Raw genomic sequence first — 23,697 nt, 5'->3', positions numbered from 1 at the left:
TTTCTACGAATACATTTTACTTCTGGGATTTGTGGAGCAATTCCAATTTCCAAATACATATTTACCACTTAACTGGTTAATATTTTATCCAAAAATGTCCTTAAAATTGTTATTTTTTTTATTATCGAATTGTGAATATATTAGCTATTTAATCCTGATTCAGTATGATTTTATTAACTATACAGATTTGTTAATAAAATTATACAGAATCAGGTTTAAATAGATATTATTTACATAATGTGAGAATTAAAAATAATAACTATTTTGGAGTTACCTTTGGGAAAAAATGCTTTCTGCATTTGGATTTTTTTTTTGTAGTGTTAACTCAGTAAAACATGTAACTGCAAAGCTAGAAACTTTATACTTCACAGTCCTGGAAGAAGAGAAGGTAGCATCTGGGGGTGGCGTTCTGTAGAATTGCCCATCACTGCTGCATGGGAGATGTGGAGAGAATGGGGGGGAATTGGGGCTGCAGTCAGCCCAGGATGGTGGACAAACCCATTAGGATTGGCGATCAGTCAGTGACTGTGGCCAGGGGAGAAGCATGGGCAGCCACATCTGCCCTAAACTTGGGATGCAGGAAGATTGTCTTCCTGCAGCTGCTGGTGGGCGATCCTGTTAGCATCACCCTTCTATACCCAGGTTCCCCAGGAAAGTAGTTAATAAAATAGCAACAAATCAACAACTAAATAAATTGTATGATGCCTGCATAAGAAAACATAGCAAGATTTCAGGAGCTGACCAAGTACAGCTTATAGAAAAGAAGGGACAGAAGTAATATGATAGAAATGCATAAATAAAGTTCACAGGGTAGTATTTGTACAAATAAGAGGGTTTGTAGGACAAATTTAAAGATTTGAGGGAGGAAGGCTCAAACCTTTTAACAGAATGGGCGATAACGATACATTGAAGGAATAGTAGTGGTGGTGGACATCTTGACAGATCCCTTTGATACGTAATCCCAGCTACTGAGTCACGCTCTCTTCACTCTTCTACTCCTCAGGTGGTAGGGACTAAGATAAGTGTCTACCCACATTTGACAGGTACACAAAGTAGATGCATGGAGGCTTCTTGATCCACTTGCAAACAAACCTTGCCACCCTGCAGCTTCTTTGTGGCTAATCCTTGCTGCCATGCTTCCAGGACTGACCAGATTACATGCAACAAAGAACTCTCTCCTGTACAGCAAATGTAGGGATGCTATTGGCCTGGTGATGAGCGGTGCCTGGTTTCCTCCAAACATAACACCTGGCATTCACGCCAAAGGGTTCAATCTTTGTCTGATCAGACCAGAGAATTTTGTTTCTCATGGTCTGAGAGTCCTTCAGGTGCATTTTGGCAAACTCCAGGCGGGCTGCCATGTGCTTTTTACTAAGGAGTGGCTTCCGTCTGGCCACTCTACCATACAGGCCTGATTGGTGGATTGCTGCAGAGATGGTTGTCCTTCTGGAAGGTTCTCCTCTCTCCACAGAGGAATGCTGTAGCTCTGACAGAGTGACCATCGGGTTCTCGGTCACCTCCCTGACTAGGGCCCTTCTCCCCTGATCGTTCAGTTTAGACGGACGGCCAACTCTAGGAAGTGTCCTGGTGGTTCCGAACTTCTTCCATTTATGGATGATGGAGGCCACTGTGCTCACTGGGACCTTCAAAGCAGCAGATATTTTTCTGTACCCTTCCCCAGATTTGTGCCTCGAGACAATCCTGTATCGGAGGTCTACAGACAATTCCTTGGACTTCATGCTTGGTTTGTGCTCTGACATGCACTGTCAAGTGTGGGACCTTATATAGACAGCTGTATGCCTTTCAAAATCATGTTCAATCAACTGATTTTACCACAGGTGGCCTCCAGTTAAGCTGTAGGAACATCTCAAGGATGATCAGTGGAAACAGGATGCACCTGAGCTCAATTTTGGGCTTCATGGCAAAGGCTGTGAATACTTATGTACATGCGAATCCTTAGTTTTTGGGTTTTTATTAATTAAATTTGCAAAAATCTCCAAAAAAAACTTTTACACATTGTCATTATGGGGTATTGTGTGTAGATTTTGAGGACAAAAATGAATTTATTCCATTTTGGAATAAGGCTGAAACATAACAAAATGTGGAAAAAGTGAAGCGCTGTGAATACTTTCCGGATGCACTGTATAGTCTATACAGCATGTTCCCAATTGTACAGCATGTAACATGAAAGCGCAACTGAGCTATTGTGGCAAATCGGAATGAAGGTGTGGGAATAGTACAGTAGTGTATTAGTATTAATGTTTTATATGAGTGTGCACAATTTCAAATTGCAGAAGTGTGATTAAGCCAATGACATTTTACAGATAATTAAACATTGTATGTAAGGTAAATTGATGCAATATGCCACAATCCTCATTGACTAACATTGCCAAAATGTATGACATCCTCACGCCCTCACCATGCCAATCTGAGTGGGTAGTTCACAGACTACAGCTAAGGAAACATCCCCTGGGTCTGAGGATTTAAATCTGAGAGCCAGAATGCGATGGGGGTGGGAGCCAAGATGCTCAGCTGTTGGGTAAAGTGTTTTGGTATATGAGAGAGGACGGGAGGGAGGGAGGGAGGGAGGGAGGACCAGAACAGAGCACTGAGTGAGCATACTGTGGTCTGGTGAGCGGAAATGAGAGAAGTGAGGTTGATTATACAGATAATAATAGGTTCTGAGGTCTGTACTGGATAGAGCTTTTCACAAATCAGAAATTAAATTGGCTTTTTGCTGAAAGCCATTCAGTCTAAATAATAAGTAAACTGACAAAGCCATAAGCAGTGTTATTTGATTCGATAGATAGTACTCACTTATAGGATAGTCTCTAAAGCAGGAGAGATCAGTGCAAGGTCTACGCCTTCTATTTTCTCTATAAATTAGCTGTAGTAGACCGAATTGAGTACGTTTATAAAACATTACACGCCACACTACTTAATCTCATGATAAAAGAGATTGTATAATTCAGCAACAAAATATTGCTTTGCAGATTGCACTAATATTTCTTAATCTGGCTTCAAATGCATAAATTGTATTTTTGTACTATCACATCAATTTACAATTGATGGACACCTGGTATGTTATTAATCTCTATGAGTAATGTTTTTCTCATACTCACTGCACTTCTTACAAACTTTGGACAGACCATGACTGTGGAGTGTTCTAATTTTGCTTCTGACTCAGAGTTGTAGACAGTAGGACACGGGTTGCATCTTTGTACACAGCGGCTGTGCTACAATTTGCAAAAAACGCTTGTGTAAATAGACGTTTCCTGACGGCTTTGTGATCCGCTCTGGAGAGGCAACATCGGAACAATTGGGTGACCATTGGACATCGGGAGTAACCACAGGTTACTCAGGATGCCTGGTGAAATCGTGCTGCAGAGGCCAGGAACTCTGTGCCGGTCATCGGCACGCCTTGAAAAAAGGGGCGACGCCCCATTTTCAAGAACGCTACTCGTCGCCACACCCTCCCCAAACGGCCGCAAATACGTAATACCGACCGCCGGCTTCTCGACTCCTCAATCCCGGGCCAGGGTTAAATGACAGGTGTCTAAAATCTAGACGCCTGTCATTACCCCTACGCCAGGAGACCGGCACCCGACATCCCGATTGAAGGGATGCCGGGCACCGCGAGCGGACAGCCGTGCAGGGGGGGGGGGGGGGGGAGAAGATTTAGGTTTAGGGCTCCCGGGGGGACTTAGGGCTAGGCATCCCCCCGGGAGGGTTAGGCTAGGGGAAGGGAGGGTTAGGGTTAGGCACCCCCCCGGGGGAGGTTAGGGTTAGGCACCCCCCCGGGGGACTTGGGTTTTAGGCAGTAGGGAAGGGGGGGGGTTAGGTTTAGGCACTCAGAGGGGGGATTAGGGTTAGGCACTTGGGGGGGAGGTTAGGGTTAGGCACCCCTAAGGGAGAGTTAGGGTTAGGGGGGTAGGTTAGGTTAGTTAGTACTTACCAGGGGACGATCGGGATTTCCAGCGGTGTCGGGCTGCTGCTTCCTTTGTCGGCCTGGCGCTGCCGGGATTCGAACTGGCGGCTGGCGGTATTACATACCGATTCCGCACAGTACAGATCCTGCACATGTGCCGATCATCAAACACTGGAGATGTACGCAAACCACTAGAAAGTCGCTTATAGTGCACTAGGCACATAGGATTAATTTCACTAGGATTTTGTTACTGTGTTGAACAGTGGTGTGCGCTAACTATTGATCCATTTATTGTATAATACTTAAGATTAGATTTTTTGTCGCAAAGGATTAGGTGTAAATTCCCAGATTAAGCAGAATGGTACATGGCATGAAGCATGGTGGGACCTTAGTCTTCTCACACTCAAACACACAGCTGCATGTAATACAGCACCAGTATACTCAACCCCTTTGTCATTTTGTCTTAATAGCGATACGATGAAGACACATTTTGTGAAAAATAATGTGGAGAGACGCATAGTGCGGCTTAGTCGCAGAATCTGTGGTGCGCCAAACGGCCATTGCTTTGTTGCAATTTCAGCGGTGTATTTGGACACATCTGTATATACCCTGGTAGAGCGTTGATTTAGGGAGCTATCCGACGCATGATTAAGAGAATATTTTTACCATTATACCCAGTTAGATAATACTTTGGGTCAACTGAGTAGGGATTATAAAGTTGGTGGGTTGATATTTTTAAAACAAATTAACTATCGATGTGTTTATTGTTAGGTTTTCATCATTTTTGTCAATTGCCATTGTGTATCAGAACTTGTGCGTAACGGTGAATTTGTATGCCTAGATCTGCCAGTGTGCACCACACTTATGTATTAATGCAATAAAATGTCTGCTTTTATTTCTAACACCACATAATAGGCACACTGTCCATTTTACATTGAGGATATGCTTATATCATTTGAGTTCTATTTCCAGACCCTATTAATATATTCAGAATGACATCCATAGTGGGTGTTACATCTGAAAAAGTAGTACAGTACATCAATAATTTAAACCAGAAGGATTGTAGATTTATAAAACACTACTATAAATTACTATAATGCAGTCAGATTTTACCACACACTGTTTCTGTAAATGCCTGACATGCAATTTACATCACATGCTTGAACAAAAAGTTGTGGCATGAGCAGACTGTTTGGCCCCAATTAAAAGTTAAACGTTAAAATGTGACTCTTGCGTGCATGCAAAAATGCACCCATATGCTTATGTTTCTATGGCACACAATGATACACATCCCAAAATGCGTATCTTAAAGAGATCGATCGAAATGTGGCCACATCACAAAATAGGCATGGTGCCTTACCCCCTCAAAACACCAATTCATATCCACACACACCATTGGCAGAGTGTACGCCATTCATTTATTACAGCAGCAGAGAAAATGACACCTCCAAACTTTCCGACCAGCGGGGCAAAGGTATCCACAGATGGAGGATATGCGTCACGGTGAGGCAGATTATAAAACTGTACTATTCCAAACTAAAGTGTCCAAATTTCCCAAATACACTGGAGACAGTCAAAATTGATGAGAACGCATCCTATCAAATTGCTCCTTTAGTACCATAACTTCCATAACTTTGCACCTCATGCCTCAGTGGTGTCAGTAGTGAATTAATAGTTTAAATATTGGTTCAGCCCACAGAATAGCGACATCTTTTGTGTGCAGGTGAGCGGTACACTTAAATCTGCACTACCACATATAACAATATACTTATGTGCCCCACAACCCCCCAAGCTGGAATACAGTCCCAAGAAATCATTAAACATATGTAAATGGTAGTGGAAAATGTGTGTTAGTGGGTCCTAGTAAAAAGAAAAAGCCGCAGGAAAATGACTGCTTCCCAGAGTAGCCCCCTGGGCTCTGGGTAGGGGACACGTTCGTACTATATTTTCCGTGGCGGTAGTTCAGCTCTAAGGCTTCCCTTAAAAATTAAAGCAGAATTTCTCTGACCACCAAAATTGTTTTTTTTCTGCGTTAGGTCTCATGCGTCTTTTACTTGTGTCGCTCTGTATTTCCCCATATTGTTTCACTGTCTCTCTCTGGTTTCCATCTTGCAAACAGATGGCTCTGAATAGACCACTCAGCAGTTCCCAACGTATTCTGCCTGTCCTTTAGTCGCAGTCAGCAGGAATTTCACAGCAGTGAGATTAGCAATTGTACTGTGCAAACTACATTGAATAAAGAAGGTTATCTGCGCTAAACTTGTGTGCTCAAAAGCAGCTCAATAAAAAACAAGCAGTTTATGAACGAAAGATTGAGCGCTAATATGTGTCAATTAAAATAAATAAAAAGGTGAAAAAAAAGGGTTAAAAGGAAGAAAAAAAATAGTTTAAAAAAATATATATATATTTTTTTTAAAGGTGGGATTGGGATAGAATTAGGATTGGGATATATAGGATTATACAGTTAGAATGAGAGTGGAAATGATACAGAGAGGAGAAAATACAGGGGAGGAAATAAGGAGGAGAAATGCGATCCAGCACATTAATGTTTATGCTCTTTTGAAAATTGCGGGATGTATCCAGGTTGAATCAGCGGTATGGGTGTTCCTGTCCCTATTCCTTACCCTACTTAGTCCGGGTTCTTCAGACTGATAGCGCAGTTCTCCCCGCCCAGCTTCTTGCTTCCACGTATGTGGCGATCGCGGCTTCTGGTGATGATGTCAACCGCTGCGTGCTGCTTGTGTCGGCTGTGGCTATGTTGGCCGCTTGTCAAGCCGACGCGTTTTGTAGCGCTTGGCTACTTTTTTGTAGAAACTTTATTTATAGATACTGTTTTTTTTATTTTATTGTTTTAGTTGAAAATGGAACTTCCAAGGCAGGAAGTGTCCTTCATTTGGTGGGAATAACATGTTCCTTTATAATACTGTATTTGTGCTGGATCAGAAAGGAGAGTTAAGGAAGGTTAAAAATGTACAATAAGAAAAATAAAATTGTAAAAGAAAATAAGAATATATAAAATATAAAATTATGTTAAAATAAAATTTTATTATATATATATATATATATATTATATATATATATATATAATTATAAAAACTGCTTGGATTATTTAAATAGGTAAAATGTAGAAAATTAAGTATAAGTATGTGATTGCTAAAATAACGCTATAGTGTAAAATAACGCTATAGTGTAGAATATGGAGGTCAAGGAGGAAGAAAAGACTAGGATTAGATAAAGAAACCAAGTTCTATGCCAATATTTAGGCCGTTTGGATGTAATGCATTTAGTTGGTATATCCATCTTGTTTCATTTCTTTTTAGGGCTGTTACGTGGCATCCACCTCTCCAATCTTTTTTTACTTTTTGTATTCCTAAGAATTTTAGTCCTCTAGGGTCAATCCCCTTCTGACACAAACACTGGCAAATATTACAATTAGAAAAAGACATAAAAACAGTTTTACCACATGTACCAAAAGTAATCTACTAAAGAGCAAATAACTTGAAACAAGAACTAACAAAGAGCTTCTTCACAACAGAAACAAAAAGCAAGCAAATAACAAACAAACTGCCTCCACTGCATGGGGTGCAAAAAAATCAAAATACATCTACAAAACCAATAAAGACCATCACAAGCAATCAAACAAACAAAGAATACAATTTACGAGACAGAATCACATGTGACAGTGAAGGAGTCATTTACGTATTACAATGCCCTTGTGGGAAACAATATGTTGGTCAAATGAAAAGAAAGTTGAAAACAAGAGTGTCTGAACACATCTACAAAAGGGGATTGGCCACTCATAGCGTATCGCAGCACTTTGCAGAGTCCCACTATAACAGTGTTGGCTAACCTTGACACTCCAGCTGTTGTGGAACTATATATCCCAGCATGCCCTGCCACAGTTTTAGCATGCCCTAATAGCAAAACTGTAGCAGTGCATTCTGGGTTATGTAGTTCCATAACAGCTGGAGTGTCAAGGTTAGCCAACACTGCACTATAAAGACCCCAGAGGACTAAAATTATTAGGAATACAAAAAGTCAAAAAAGATTGGACAGGTGGATGCCATGTAACAGCCCTATAAAGAAATGAAATGAGATGGATATACCAACTAAATACATTACAACCAAATGGCCTGATTATTGACATAGAACTTGGTGTCTGTATCTAATCCTCGTATTTTCTTCATCCTTGACATCCATATTCTACACTATAGTGTTATTCTTATTTTCTTTTATCATTTTATTTATTTTATTTTTCTCATTATACATTTTTAACCTTCCTTAACTCTCCCTTTCTGATCCAGCACAAATACAGTATTATAAAGAAACATGCAAATCCCACCAAATGAAGGACACTTCTTGCCTTGGAAGCTCAGTTTTGAACAAAAACAATAAAAAAATGTTGGAAAAAAATAAATAAAAATAAACAGTACCTATAAATAAAGTCTCTACAACACTACCAGTCATCCCTGAAAAAGTAGCCAAGCACTACGAAACGCATTGGATGTGACAAGTGGGCAACATAGACACAGCTGAACAGCCGACACAAGCAGCACGCAGCGGTTGACATCATCACCAGAAGCTGCGATTGCCACACACGTGGAAGCAAGAAGCTGGCCAGGGGAGAACTGCGCTATCAGTCTGAAGGGTATACAATCGGGAAGCCGGCTGCCTTAATACCGGCAGCCGGCTTCCCGACTGTCATATCCCAACAGGGGCGGATTGGGATGGAAAACCAGCCGGGGAAAAATATGAAAGCAGCCCTAATGGGGTGGGGCCTGATGAGGGGTGTGGCCATCCTCATAGGGCCTGATTCTGAGTTGGACGCGGTTGCGGCCTTCCTTGTGTTATTTGCTGCAGTTGCGTCTGCGACTTTATGCTAATGCCACTACATAGCCCTTCCCTGGTGTATATCCGCCTACTTCCAGTGTATACAGATCATGCTTTGTACGTCTTTAGACGCCAGCATCAGAACATCCGTCTGAGTATAGCCTCCAATGTGAGCAATTCAGCATCTCTGTACGCAGCCACTTTCATCAACACACTCATACTGTTACTTCTGAGTCTTAATAGTCAACCCCCTGTGACAACGCAACACATTTCTAATACACCTCTTAGTGCGCGCATCTAAATCTGTACTGCAACTCTGTACGAACATCATTAAGAATGCATGCGTGGAGCATCTCAGATGCAAGCGCAGATGGGAAGCCTAACACAAGAAAAAATAAAACACATTGGCCTCAATAGGAAAAAAACTAACTTAATTGGCTTTAATAGAAAAAAAATAAAACCCAATGGCCACCGACAGGAAAAAACTAAAACGCATTGCCCCCCACAGGAAAAAAAAACACACAATGGCACTGGGACAGGGTGGGGAGTGTATGCCCCTGTGGACGGTAGGAAAGTAGTACATGTTCCCAGGGCTGAGGGGTAGAGTGGGCAGTATACTGTATGTCCATGGGGCTGGGGATGGTGATGGTAGGGTGTATAGTGTATGTCCCTGAGCCAGGGGGCACTGTGGAGGCTGGGTGGTTATGGAGTGTATGTCCCTGTAGAGTAATGGTCGGGGGGGGGTGGGGTTGGTTAGAGCAGGCAGTGTATGCATGTATATTCCTGGGGCCAGTGTGGGCTAGGGCATATGTAGTGTATGTCTCTGGGGCCGGGAAGGAAGGAGGGGTGGAGAGTGGGGTTGAGTGTATGTCCCTGAGTTGCTGGGGGCACTTGCGAGCGGGTCGATGTTATTCCACTGCGCTCCGACGGCTCCGACGTGCGCATGCGCAAGACCCGGCTAGCGACAGGCGCTCTGTCGCTCCGAGTCTCGCACCAAAAGGGGGCGGCTGTTGATTTTGATCGACAGCTCTCACCGTTTTGGAGGCGTGGCGTGGGGATGGCTTCACAAACGGAGGCGTTCCCATGCGAACGCCTGCCATTTGTGGGTCGGCCCCACTGACATCACCAGTGATGTCAGTGGGAGAGCTTCCGGCTCTATTAGAGCCAGAAGCTCTCTGGGCTTGCAGCCACGAGACCCTACCACAAGGGTCTCGTCGCAAGCCCGATGGTCACCCACAGCTAGGCGAGCGGCCAGGAGGCTGCTCCCAAAAAAAAAAAAAAGCCCTGATTCAGAGCGAGTGCTCTTCCAGAGTGTCCGGCTCGGAGTCAGGGCCACAGTGTCTAGGGGTTGGGAGGTAAGGTGGGGAGTGTATGGCATGGGGCGGAAACCCGCACACTTGCTTTTAGGCAATATACAGTAAGTGTGGCTAGTTTACTGGCTGCAAAAAGCCAAAAAAAAGTCCAAATACGGTAAACATAGAAAGTCTAATTTATTACAGTAAATACATTAAATGATAGTCTGCATTTTTATCCTATTTTAGACTATTTACACATAAAAACCTGCATTATTATGCTGTCAACACCACAGCTCACAATGAAGCATTTATACCACAATTGTTAAATTAACTCAAATAGGACCAGGGACAGTCTTTATAGACATTTGTATCCTCTAACAGAGAGCATCACACTACATACTATTACCTTATTTTATAATTGGCTTTAGATTACCAAAGGGAATAGATGTTTCCTGCATCTTAAATTTACTGCACTATAGCAAGTGATTAAATCCCCAAAAGCAGCGCTAGTAACAGGGACCAGCAGCCATATACCTGGTCCTGTGATGGTGAGTATGAATGGTGTGCACAACTGGCTCGACTCTGCAGCCTTATAATCTCCACTGCCGCTGCCAAGCAACAGAGGGAATTGCACTGCTTCTGTATGTTGCTGCTGACGCCGGCTTGTCAGCATGCTAATCGGAGGTCCCTGATGCCAGATGCCGGTTGCTGAGAGCAGGACGAGCATGCCGCCATTGCTAAGGCAAAGGAGCAGCAGTGACAACCCTATGCCTCTGCTCCTGGCCGATAGCACCCGGAAGTGCCTGCTAGCCGGGAGCCGATGAGAACTTCCGGTTTGCGTTCCACAGCGTGGAACGCAAATTCATGAAGTGCGGCAACCGGCCGGGCAGTGGGATAAAACAGCCCGGGCTGGTAGGCAGGGTGGGCTGGGCTGGTAGGCAGGATGGGCCGGCCCAGCAGAGGGTGGAATGGGAGCGGCCCAGCGGGAACTTACCCGCTGTCCCGGTGGCCCAATCCGCCCCTGTATCCCAACGAGGCTGAAATGCTGGGTGTCTAGATGTAGACGCCTGACATTTCCCCGACGCCGGGAGACCGGCGCCCGGCATCCCGATCGAAGGGATGCCGGGCGCCGCAAGCGGACAGCCGCGGGGGGGAGGGTTAGGCACCCCCGGGGGGGACTTTGGTTTAGGCAGCGGGGAGGTAAGGGTTAGGCACTTGGGGGGGGGGGGGTTAGGCACCCCTAAGGAGGGTTAGGGGGTTAGGTTAGTCAGTACTTGCCTATCGAAGATCGGGATTTCCAGCGCTGTCGGGCTTCCGCTGCCGGGAACTCTGCTTTGGTCGGCCAGGTGTTGTCGGGAATCGAACCGATTCCGTCTGAAGAACCCGGACTAAGTAGGGTAAGGAATAGGGACAGTTCCACCCATACCGCTGATTCAACCTGGCTACATCCCACAATTTTCAAAAAAGCATAAACATTAATGTGCTGGATCGCATCTACTTTCTCCTCCTTATTTCCTCCCCTGTATTTTCTCCTCTCTGTATCATTTCCACTCTCATTCTAACTGTAAAATCCTATATATAGCCCAACAATAATACGATCCCAACCCCATCTTAAAAAAGTATTATATTCTCTCTCCTTTTAAACCTTTTTTTTTCCATTTTATTTATTTAATTGACACATATTAGCGCTCAATCTTTCGTTCATAAACTGTGCAAACTACGTTATAGTGGTTGGTTGGCACAGTTGTGTATCTCATCTATTCCAGACCAAAGTGTTACAATACAAAACATATCGTCACCCATAAACATAAATTCTGCTGCACATTTGTCTTTTCAGCAAATTCTAGCCAATACTTAGGGCAGAATAAATATTTCTCATGGTCCTTACCAATGAATCAATCCCAGCTAGTGTGTGATTGGCATCATCCAGGGAGTAGGTCAGCTGGTAAATGCCATCATTGGTCTCGCTGTTGCCATAGAAACCGATGCCAACTGCAGCACTGTAAAATGGAAAGCAGAGAAGGGCTCAACGTTTCTTTATGTCTAAACAATACAGACTACAGATATGAATGTGGAGCAGGAACAGTATACTAGCTAAACAAAGATCTAAACGGACTGCTCTTCATACAAAAGGAAAGAAAAAACATAATTAAAGGTTAAACACTTGGTTTAATAACATTTACATAATTGCTGCACCTCAAAGAAAATGGCTGTATATTAAGCAAATGTATTGGACTCAATATTCACATATTGGGCCTGATTCTGCGCCGCATGCAATGCCAATGGTCACCAGTGTTTTTTTGGTACTGCGCATGCATGAAAATCACTGAGAACTCATACGGCTCATGCATCCCCCACCGTGTGTAAGCACAGAGGAGCAGTTGTGATAGCGACGCACGGCATCAGAATTGGTTCTGGTATAAAAGAAAGACAGTGTAAAGGTCAACAATGTCTAGATATACACCAGATGTGAGACAGCCAATAGGCCGACAGGGACAAATGGTTAACAGGGACAAAAAGTGGACACAGTAAAGGTCAACAGGTACAAATGTTCAACTGGGTCAAAAGGTTGTCACAAAAAAAAAAAAGGCCGACACACAAATGGTTGACACATGTTTTGTTTTTCTAACCCTAACTCTTCCTGGTCTTGGTGCCAAACCCTAACCCTCCCTTCTAGTGCCTAACCCTCACCCTTCCTCCTGGTGCCTAACCCTAGCCCTCCGGTAAGTGCCTAACCCTATAATAATAATAAAAATAAAATGTGTCGACCATTTGTATGTCGAACAATTTCGTATCGACCTTTTGACCCCGTCGACCTATTACATGTTTAACATATGGGGCCAAATGTAATAGGGTGAGAGTTTAGAAAATGTGAGAGTTTTCTCACACTTTTTAAACTCGTCCAATGTAATCAGAGTCCGAGAATATGCAAACTCACATGGTTTTTAAATTAAAAATACTCTAACAAATTAAACTCTCATCCAGATGTTTTTCCATTTTGAAGATACAACTCTACCAATGTAATAGTGTGAGAGTTTACTGCTAATCTCTCACCCTATTACATTTGGCCTCTGGTGTCTATCTACACATTGTATCTGGACTATAGATAGTACAAAGGTCGACAATCAGAAATGTACTAGACATGTCCTGGGGGCACACAGATGCTTAAATGCTCACATTGGAGGCCATACTCAGATGGAAATTCTGCACCTACCATAGGACTGGTGCAAGTTTAGATGCTCAAAGTGGGTATCCCAGTCCTTGCACAATCAGACACATGCTTGTACACCAAGGGAAGGCCTGATACTAGTATCAGTGTACAATTGCAGACAAGACCACAGTAAAAGAAGCTAATGTGGTCGCAGCAGCGTGCAACTCAGAATCAGACGCCTGGTGCTTTTCTGAATAGGGTACAGTAAGAGAACACAAAAAAAAACCTGCATTTATTTCTGTGGCCTTTTCTTTTTTTTTTAAATATCAATGTACAGTATATTAATAGCTAAGTTATTTTTGCTAATTAAGGGTCCTCTTTTTTTTTTTTTGTAAGGAAATCCGTAGTAAGAAGGAGCTTGGGTAGAGGAGGACAATACTAGTTTCGAGCTAAGGGGTGCTTGGCAGCAGTTGTGTAGTATTAGGTGCAGTGGTGGCTCTAGAGGTGGGGCTGCAGCACAGTCCAAAATTCAAATAGGGGAGTCACACCAACTGCCAGTGAGTCCCAGCCAGCAATGTTGGCCAGCGTTTGGAAGGGTAGTTGGTGTGGATTCTCTATTTCATATTTGGACTGCGCTGCAGCCCCACCTCTAGAGCCGCCACTGATTAGGGTTGGAATATGGGTATCCTAACTTGGGCAGGGATTCCATATTTTGCTTTTGAGTGATCTGAATTCAAGATTTGAGCATGTTATGGGGTTCCCAAATAGCCTTATAGTGCTAACAGGGAGTAATGCCACTGAGTAGATACAATGATGGTTGCGGAAAACGGTTCCCTAATTTGATTATTTTGGTCAGAGTGTACCACTTCTGTATTGGTGCCTTGTGACATCTGTGGCAATGAAATGGAGCAAGAAGTGTGAAACGAATATCTACTTTGCTACATTGACTTTTATGTTAACAGCTGTTTGCAGGCGCTTTGCTTGCTTTAAAAATGCACCTTAAAGGCATAATTTTAAATCTAGTGAGCACATCGCTATAGGGGTTTGGAATAAGATTCCAGCTGTTGTTTGCTTTGGTGTACAGTCTTAAAAAATATTATGGATATACAGATTATGGATATACAGGTTGAGTCTCCCATATCCAAATATTCTGAAATACGGAATTATTTTGGCATGACTGAGATAATGAAACCTTTGATTTTTGATTGTCCAATGTACACAAATTTTGTCTAAGGCACAAATTATTAAAAATATTGTATAAAATTACCTGCAGGCTGTGTGCATAAGGTGTATACGTAACATAACTGAATTTTATGTATGTACACAAACTTTGTCATAAAATTATTGAAAATATTATATAAAATTACCTGCAGGCTGTGTGTGTAAGGCGTATATAACACAGAAATGCATTGTGTGTGTATATTTGGGTCCTATTGCCAAGATATTTCATTATGATATGCAAATATTCCAAAATACGGAATATTCAGTTATCCAAAATACCCCTGGTCCCAAGCATTTTGGATATCGGAGACTCAACCTGTATAATGATTAAGACTGGCAAAGTAAGATTGAGCTTGTTCATTTAAAAAAAATAAAAAAATAAATTGACTAGTAAACTTAGGGGTCAATTCAAGTTTGTTTCATGAAACCTGCAGACTTGGCGTGAATGTGCGCATCCTAGAAATGCAAGATTCGATTAGAGATGCCAATTCGCGGTACTCGAGGAGAGGCTGTGTGACTTTTCTACAAAGAGTGACCTACGACAAGTGCATGATACAGTGGGGGGAAACCAACCTGGACCTCAAAACATTGGCAACTGAGGGCCTGATGCTGAGCGCTGGCAAGTGGGTCGATGTTGCCCAAGTGCACATGCGCACGACGGAGGTGGCTCCGTCGTGCGCATGCGCGAGACCCGAAAAAAGACAGCCAAGCTGTCGTTATGGGTCTCGCACCAAAGGGGGCGTGCTGTCGATGGTGATTGACAGCACGCCCACTTCGGTGGGCGTGGCTGCCCAGACGGAGGCGTTCCCATGGGAACGCCTACCTTCTGGGGCCGGCCCCACTGACATCACTAGTGATATCAGTGGGAGTGCTTTTGGCTCTGATAGAGCCAAAAGCACTCCAGGGCTTGCGGCAGCGAGACCCTACCGCAAGGGTCTCGTCGCAAGCCCGATGGTCTTGACCATCGTGACCATCGTTTTGGCCGCTCGCTATAGCTGTGGGTGGTCACCCACAGCTATGCGAGCGGCCAGGAGGTCGCTCCAAAAAGGAGCAGGGACAGCCCTGATTCAGAGCGAGCGCTCTGTCAGAGCGTCTGGCTCTGAATCAGGGCCCGAGATAGCAGGGCTATATAATGGCCATAAGGAAAATACTGGAGGTTGTTAAAAGATGTCAAATGGCTGATTTTTGCTTTTTTTATTAGTAATGGTGGAATAACGATAGTAAGTATTTTTCAGCAAGTCTTTCCAGCATTTTGGGGTACAGAAAAATTTCTGTATAGTAATTTTATCAGTGTTTTTATACACGTTTGTAAAAAGTTGTAATAAACACCTCTAATCTGCAAGTTCAAAAAACCCTCTCCCATCAATACTACCACCTCCAAGTACCTCTTCCACATCATTTACACCTCCACATACCTGTCCCACATCATTTACACCTCCACGTACCTGTCCCACATCATTTACACCTCCACGTACCTGTCCCCACATCATTTACACCTCCACGTACCTGTCCCCACATCATTTACACCTCCACGTACCTGTCCCACATCATTTACACCTCCACGTACCTGTCCCACATCATTTACACCTCCACATACCTGTCCCACATCATTTACACCTCCACATACCTGTCCCACATCATTTACACCTCCACGTACCTGTCCCACATCATTTACACCTCCACATACCTGTCTCACATCATTTATACCTCCATGTACCTGTCCCACATTATTTAACCCATTAATGAGTTGGGTTTTTTTTTAGAGAAATTCACCTGAAAACGGACATGTCTTTATTTGCCAGATTAGGCTATATAAACCCCTATAAGTGCCTGATTATTCGATGGGAAGGTACCAGAGGTTCTGCACCGTGGGCCTGTTCAGAGCTGTACACTAATGCTGCTGCTTCAGGGTATGCAATGGATGTGCGAAAATATGTAACTGTTGCATACGCAAGGAATGTATTGAGGTGCCTATCTTTGGCTTTACAAATCCAAGCATCTGCATACAAAGACGCTGCATCGGTGGCAGATCCTTCTATTATCGGTCTTCTGAGTGACCCTATGGTCACGACGAATGGCTGCGGGAACCGAGAAGCTAGATCCATTATTCTTGTGTACGGGATCACAAATGTGAGATCTGACACGCCCCCCAAATGGTTGCGACACTCCTGAATTCTTTGCCGCCACTCCACGTTACCTCCCACAAACGCTCCCTGATTTTCAATCACACTGCGAGTAAAAAGGTGCAGCAAGCTACTACGGTAATGTACCGTGATGCATGAGCAGTGTGACTTAGACACATGCACAGTTTACTGATAATCGCTCAACTGCGGAAATATCAGCATACCATACAACTCTGAATCAGACAGAGTCTCCTGACATTTTTACTTAGATTTCTTCGACCTTGTCACCTGATCAAGGCGGTGCGCACAAAATTTGCACATTTCCTCCGAAAAATCAATGCTAGTTTTGGAATTGAATTGCAAATGTAATTCGCAGTGTGAGTTTGCCGTTGTGGACCCAACTTGCACATGATAGAATTGACCACTTAGTATCATATTGTACAATTAAGGAATAGACTTGAAACAAAAGGGTCTTGTAGGCCACCAGAGGACTGTTGTAAGAGCCCATTTACTAAAACATTTAAATGTGGTTCTCGTGTTCTAGAAGGGAGAACGCTCTGTCTGCCCTGTAAAGGGGCCTATCCATTTATAGACTTGGAAGGTCTGAACGACTAGCGTTCAGACCTTCAAGTCGCCGGGTGCTGAGTGACACTGAAAGACGTTCACTGAACGTCTTTTCAGTGCTGCCGCTATTGCACGTCCGGCTTCCTATCTCCTAACATGCCGAACCTGACGACTGTCGTCAGGTTGACCGGCATGTTGGAGAGATAGTCGGGGTCAGCAAGGACCCAGCGTGCACGCGCATCGCTGGTCCTTGCCGGCTATCCACTAGCCGACTTTCTGCACGTTCCGACCAAAACCTCCTGTTTTTGGTCGCATCATGCAGAAAATCTGCTAATGGATAGGTCCCTTTACATAAAAAAAACCTCTGTTTTAAATTGTAACTTTTCTGAGTTGTTGTTCTTTGAAAACATGTCTATATGTTTCAAAGCATGAACTATGGGCCGGATTCTGCGTTGTATGCGGAGTCTATGTACGCACTAGATGTGTGAAAATATGCCTATGTCGCAAACGGCGAGGAAAGTATTGAGACGCCCACCACCGGCTTTGCAAATCCAAGCATCTGCATACAAAGACACAGCATCGGTTGCAGATCTTTTGATTATCGGTCTTCTGAATACCCGGAGAAATTTTTCTTGCGTAGTCTACAACTCTGAATCAGGCCCTATGTGTATTTCTACATACACACACTGAATAAATCATGATGGAAACATATAGAACAGGGGTGGCAAAACTATGTCCTCAAGGCCCTAAGGGTTCATGCTTCCCAGATGTCCTCACTGGTGTACAGATGAATTCATTACCAGCTGTCACATTTTAAAAGGTCCATAAGTGGTCTGAAAATCGCAAAAATCAGGAGTCCTTCAGGACTGACCTGCTATAGAACTTTATGAATATCCTAAAATCATACATCTTTAGGACTCATTCACACACGTGTGCTGGGAAAAGGCAGAATCTGCATAAAAAGTGTTTTCCAAATGCTTTTCATGCACTTTTAAAAATATAAATCTCTTCTTTCCATTCTTCTATCCTGAACACTGCTGTTCTTCTCATTTTTCTCTCTCGCGGCTCAGTGCGAACTCCTCACTCTCACATTTAAAGTCCCTAATCACTCCAACCTATTTACATCCTCAACATCATTTCTGTCCTAACCCCAAACCCGTCCCCACCGCTCTTCCACAGATTGCCACCTCACCTTCATCTCGGATAGCTCCTGTCATGGCCGCCTGCATGAGTCCTGCTGCCCTGTCCCTCTCCTCATGAACTGATTACTACAACTTATGGGTCCTTTTACTTCTGTTGCTAAAGACTGAAAGTTATTCACAACTATCTGGTAGACAGCAGTGTGTTTCTGAATTTTGACAGGTGATTTCAAGCAGATGTATTATAACAGTGTTTACTGTACTTTCTCAACAACAATGCCTTAATATGTATAGGAACAGGCTACTCAGGTACAAATATAGTTTGTACTAATAGACCCTGCCCGGCATGTAGTTATTACATCTACAGCCAGAATGCCGACTGTTGAAATCCCGCGCTGGAATCCCAACGTGGGACAAAACACCTGAGGCGGAATCCCGACGCCGGTTCAGATGTCGGAATCCCGACAACCTGCATGCCGAATGTAAGTATAGCGGGGGAAGTTAGGTGTTAGCCTCGGGAAGGTGGGAGAGGGTTAGGTTTGGGCACTATGGGGAGGTTAGGGTTAGGTACTAAGGGGGCGCATCGCCCGGCAGAAACAGCCCACCGCCCGGCACTTACCCCTGCCGCATTCTCGGTCACCCTCCGCATCCTGGTGTGGAATGCTGGCCTCTGAAGCGACCAGAGGCTAAAGAAGCCTCTGGTCGCTTCAGAGGCCAGCGTTTCCAGTGATGCACTGCGCGGGTGACATCATGACGTCACCCGCGACATGGAGAGCTTACTCTGCGCGCCTGCTAGATCCAGTCAAAGTGAGGCAGCGGGAGTGGGAGCGCCGCTGCCGATCATGTTCAGGTAAGTTCTGGGTTGGGACCAGTCTGGGAGCACTGCATATGGGGCCAGTCTGGGGGCACTGCATATGGGGCCAGTCTGGGGGCACTGCTCAAGGGGCCAGTCTGGGGGCACTGCTCAAGGGGCCAGTCTGGGGGCACTGCTCAAGGGGCCAGTCTGGGGGCACTGCTCAAGGGGCCAGTCTGGGGGCACTGCTCAAGGGGCCAGTCTGGGGGCACTGCATAAGGGGCCAGTCTGGGGGCAGGGTTTACAACATTTTATTATTGCGAAGGCCCCACCCGGCTAGAATTTTTTTCTGGGGAGAACACTGTATACTATGCCTCACTAATAAATGTTGAAAATCTGCAAACAAAATGTATATTAACAAAAAACTACAAAAAAGGGATGAAAAAAAGCTTCAGATATGAATCACTTTAATGGTACATAGTCCACTCATAGCTGAAAATTAATCCTTCTATTCTCTCTGCCTGTCTGCAAATCTCCATTTCCATTTTGTCACTACGCTGCCTGAACTGCCTTCTGTGAGTCTTTTGTAAAAAGGAGATAACGTACGATGCTATTTTAAGGTTTGGCTGTTAAAAACCGCCCTGAGGTTTTGTTATATAACTAGATTCATCTGACAACCCAATGCCAGGCTTAGTGATGAACTTACACCCCCCCCCCTTATTCAGCTTCCTCTGATCCATGCCTGCCATCTCTAAGTGACATAAAGCAATTGCTCTCATTCTTCATTCCCAACATTGCACATTATTTCTGTAAAAACAGCACATCAACACCTCACCAAGATAACAGGTGTTGGACAAAATAGAAAAATATTGATGATTCGTCAATATTATCACCAATGGCTATACTCCAAGCTCTCGTTCCATATTCAGTTTCTGATGTGTTTAGATATATATAAAAAAAAAAAGCCAGCAAAACATTTATCTCTTTTGTTAATGCTGTTAAACCGCTCTGCTTGAAATGGCCTTTTCAGGAAGGTGAACATACTGTTTGGTTCTTTATTTTCATGTGTTGGTGGTACAATAGTAAAGAGCACTGACTAAACCTAGAATACAAACAGACTGATAAAGGGTATTCACTTTCACAAATGCTTGTAAAATCCCCCCCATACTGTGGCAGTTCTTCAGATATTTGACACTATTTATATTTGATGTGCATCAAAGTACAGGTTATTGTTGTTCTCTGTTATCAAACATTTCAGACCAAAACAAATTAAAATTGAATGTTCCTTCAAATAAATTATTAATGGTAAATTTGTACAAAATGACAGTTAGTTTGTACTCTAGCAGTTGTTATTCATGCACCTATGCTACATTCATCCAAATCCAACATTACCTAAGCTGGGTACACACCTGACAGATATAGCTGCAGATCGAGTGATCTGCAGCTATATCAGAAGATGATGGTTGTACTGAACAACCATCATCTGTCATCTGGCTGCGGGTCCCGCTGGCCGGGGGGCATGGGTCCCCCCCCTATCCCCAGTTATAACGGCCATCGGCTGTGCAGCAGAGCCGAAGCGTTATGTTTGTGAACGACGTAGTTCACAGACATATCGCTGGTACATGCTGGCTGACGGGCACCAGATATAATGACCGATCGCCCAATATATCTGCCAATTTGTACCCAGCATTACACTTGGCCTAGGGCTCATTGACCCCAATTAAGAATGCACTCACAGAAAACATATTTATGTTGAAAGTTAAACAGAACATGAGCACAGTATGTCCTAATATGTTTTGTATCCATGGTCCATCCAGAATTCACTGTGCTGCAAAGAATCAGCTTATAAGTGCTTATCATGCTGTGTTTAGCATGTAGAAAACAGTCCAAATGGAGCATGCCATGGACACATCATAAACTCATGTATGTGACATTAAAGGGGCTCTTCAACCACCAGGTATGTTTGAACTCAAAGCACAGGAGACAAAAATATAATTTGGTCACATGAGGCACGGTCTCATTTTAAGTTTTATGGAGAATTTTAGCAATGGTTGGGCTTTCTGATGAGTTTAAACCATTCGTAAATCGCTAGTGATTTATTATCCTGCAGTAACGCAGTTTAAAATGCAAATAAAGGGGAATGCGCGCAGGTTTGAAATCCCTAAATCGCCAACAGTTTTTCCCAAACCGCTGGGATTTTAGTGAATACTGACACAATTCTAAGGGGTTGGGTTTTTGAAAAACACACACACAAAATCTTATGGTTTCACATGTCCCATTAAGGCTTCTTAGACATGATCTGAAATTTCACAAAACCTACTGAATTTCTTTAACTCAAACTTAAAAAAAACAATGAAAATCCGATCATTAAGGCTGACGCCTTAATGGACGTGTTCCTTGCACAATACAGATATGGTATGCCATCACACCCTGTGGTTAACTGCAAATTCAGCACTCTCACAGTGAGATTGCTGTCACTCACAAAATGGTGGAGCTGCTAAACCACAGAATTGTGTGCTCATTGGAATACACACATGCAGTCTACCACTAAGTTTGAGTGGCAGAAATTCTATAGGTTTTGTGAAATTTCATATCATGTCTAAGAAGCTTTAATGGGACATGTGAAACCGTAAGGTTTTTTTGTCTATTGAATTTCATTGCTTTTTTTTAATCATTTATTAACCATCAGGGACGGGAGTAACAAACCGGGCCATCTGCAGGGGAGAAGGGCAACAAAATGTTACACTAGCGCTGGTGGTGGAGGGGACAGCACACAGGAGATGTTTCGGGGGTGCAGAGGGAGAGACGGCTGCGGGGGCCAAGCTGCAGGTGTGCGGGGTAGTGGCAGCAGTGCACAGGGGCAGCAGCAGGGGACAGTGAGGCTCACTGGCGCTGATGGTCCCAGCCCTGAACTGCTTCTTAAGGCCCCAACACACGGAACGATGTGCTCACGATGCGATATTGTGGACGATTTCCCTTGAACACTCCCCAGCACTCCAGAACACGATATGGTGCTTAAACAGCACATTTTGACATAAGAACTATCGTGCAAGACATAAAGAAGGCTGACTGCGTGCACGGATAAGTGAGATCCGTGATACATGCATCTGTGTAAAAAAAAAAATCTTCAGATATGCACGCACGGATCAGTGAGATGCATGCGGCATGCATCTGAGAAAAAAAAATTCAACAATCAGTGAGATCCGTCCATGCCTCTGTTAAAAAAAAAATTAAAACAAGTGAAAAAAAAAATGGCGTGTCCCCCCCCTTCCTCCCTAAAGCACAACCAGCCACAGGATTTTCACAGCCGGACCTGGTTGTGAAAATACAGGGGACTAACGACATAGGGGTCCCCTATATTTAGCACAACCAGCACACTGCTTTTCAGAGCCAGTCCTGGTTGTCAAAACACAGGGGACAAAAGACGTATGGGTCCCCTTTATTTAGCGCAACCAGCACTGGGGTCAGCTGAGCCGGTCCTGGTTTTGGAAATACAGGGGACAAAAAGTGTAGGGGTCCCCTGTATTAACCATAACCAGCACTGGACCCTTTCTAGCTGGGGAGAAATGCCACAGCCAGGGGAACCATTTCACCCGGTCCCTCTCCAGGGCACCCCAGGCCTAGGCTGATAGTTCACCCCTGGAGCAGTGGGTGCCAAGTTGATAGTGTAGTGCAAAGAAAGATTAAATAATAGTGGCCCTCATTCAGAGCCGTACGCTCTGAGCAGAGCGCACGCTCTGCATGAGGGCCGGGCTCCTTTTTCATGGAGCGTCCTCCTGGACGCTCGTATAGCTGTGGGTCACCACCCACAGGCTATACGAGCGTGCATTTTGATGGCCGCGATGGTCGTGACCATCGCGACCATCGAAATTGCGAGCCGGAGCCTGCGGTTGAGGTTTTCAACCGCAAGCTCCGGAGTGATTTTGGCTCTATCAGAGCCAAAATCACTCCCACTGACATGACTAGTGTCACTCCCACTGACATCACGGCTTCTGACGGGAGGCGTTCCCGTGGGAACGCCCCCGTCAGGGAGGCACGCCCCCGGCACGCCCACCAAAGGGGGCGTGCTGTCAATCAACATTGACAGCACGCCCCCTTTGATCGGACACAACGAGCGAAGGAAAGTCCTTCGCCCGTCGTGTCTGGCGCATGCGCACGACGGAGCTCCCTCCGTCGTGCGCATGCTCAGTGCAGACCATCGACCCACTTGCGAGCGTACAGCCGCTCGCGAGTGGGTCTGAATCAGGCCCAGTGTCTTTTGCAGGAGAACTACAGGTCCCTGCAAGCCTCCCCGCATGGCAGGGCATTACAGGCCCGCTGGTACCTGTAGTTCCACTGCAAAATAGTAAAAAAAAAAAGACATTACACACACTGTGAAACTTCAAGTTTATTAACACATACTGTACATGCACACTCTATATCTATACTATCTCACATACTCACCTAGTATCCCTGCATGCATCAAGACACAGATGCCCGCACGGACCAGTGCAATCCGTGCAGCAAGCACCTGTGATAAAAGACACAGATGCATGGATCTATCAGTGAGATCCATCTGTGTAAAAAAAATTAATAAAAGTATTTAAAAAAAATAAAAATAAATGGCGTGCCCCCCACCCCAAAAGCTCAACCAGCCCGGGCTTTGGAGACCAA

At 44.3% G+C, this 23,697-nt stretch overlaps 1 protein-coding gene across 1 annotated transcript in view; it reads right to left on the bottom strand.

The window, feature by feature from the left end:
* Nucleotides 1–23,697, bottom strand: part of TTYH2 (tweety family member 2) — a 135,807-nt gene that overhangs the window by 56,915 nt on the left and 55,195 nt on the right. The window contains exon 3 of the mRNA XM_088474603.1: nucleotides 11,942–12,053. Coding sequence (XP_088330729.1) covers nucleotides 11,942–12,053 — 112 coding nt within the window. The remainder of the gene's footprint in view (nucleotides 1–11,941; nucleotides 12,054–23,697) is intronic.

Source organism: Taudactylus pleione, unplaced genomic scaffold, assembly GCF_031769625.1.
Source record: "Taudactylus pleione unplaced genomic scaffold, aTauple2 ptg000016l, whole genome shotgun sequence".
Lineage (NCBI taxonomy): Eukaryota > Metazoa > Chordata > Amphibia > Anura > Myobatrachidae > Taudactylus > Taudactylus pleione.
The sequence above is the reverse complement of the archived record's forward strand: the minus strand, read 5'-3'. Positions and strand labels throughout refer to the sequence as shown.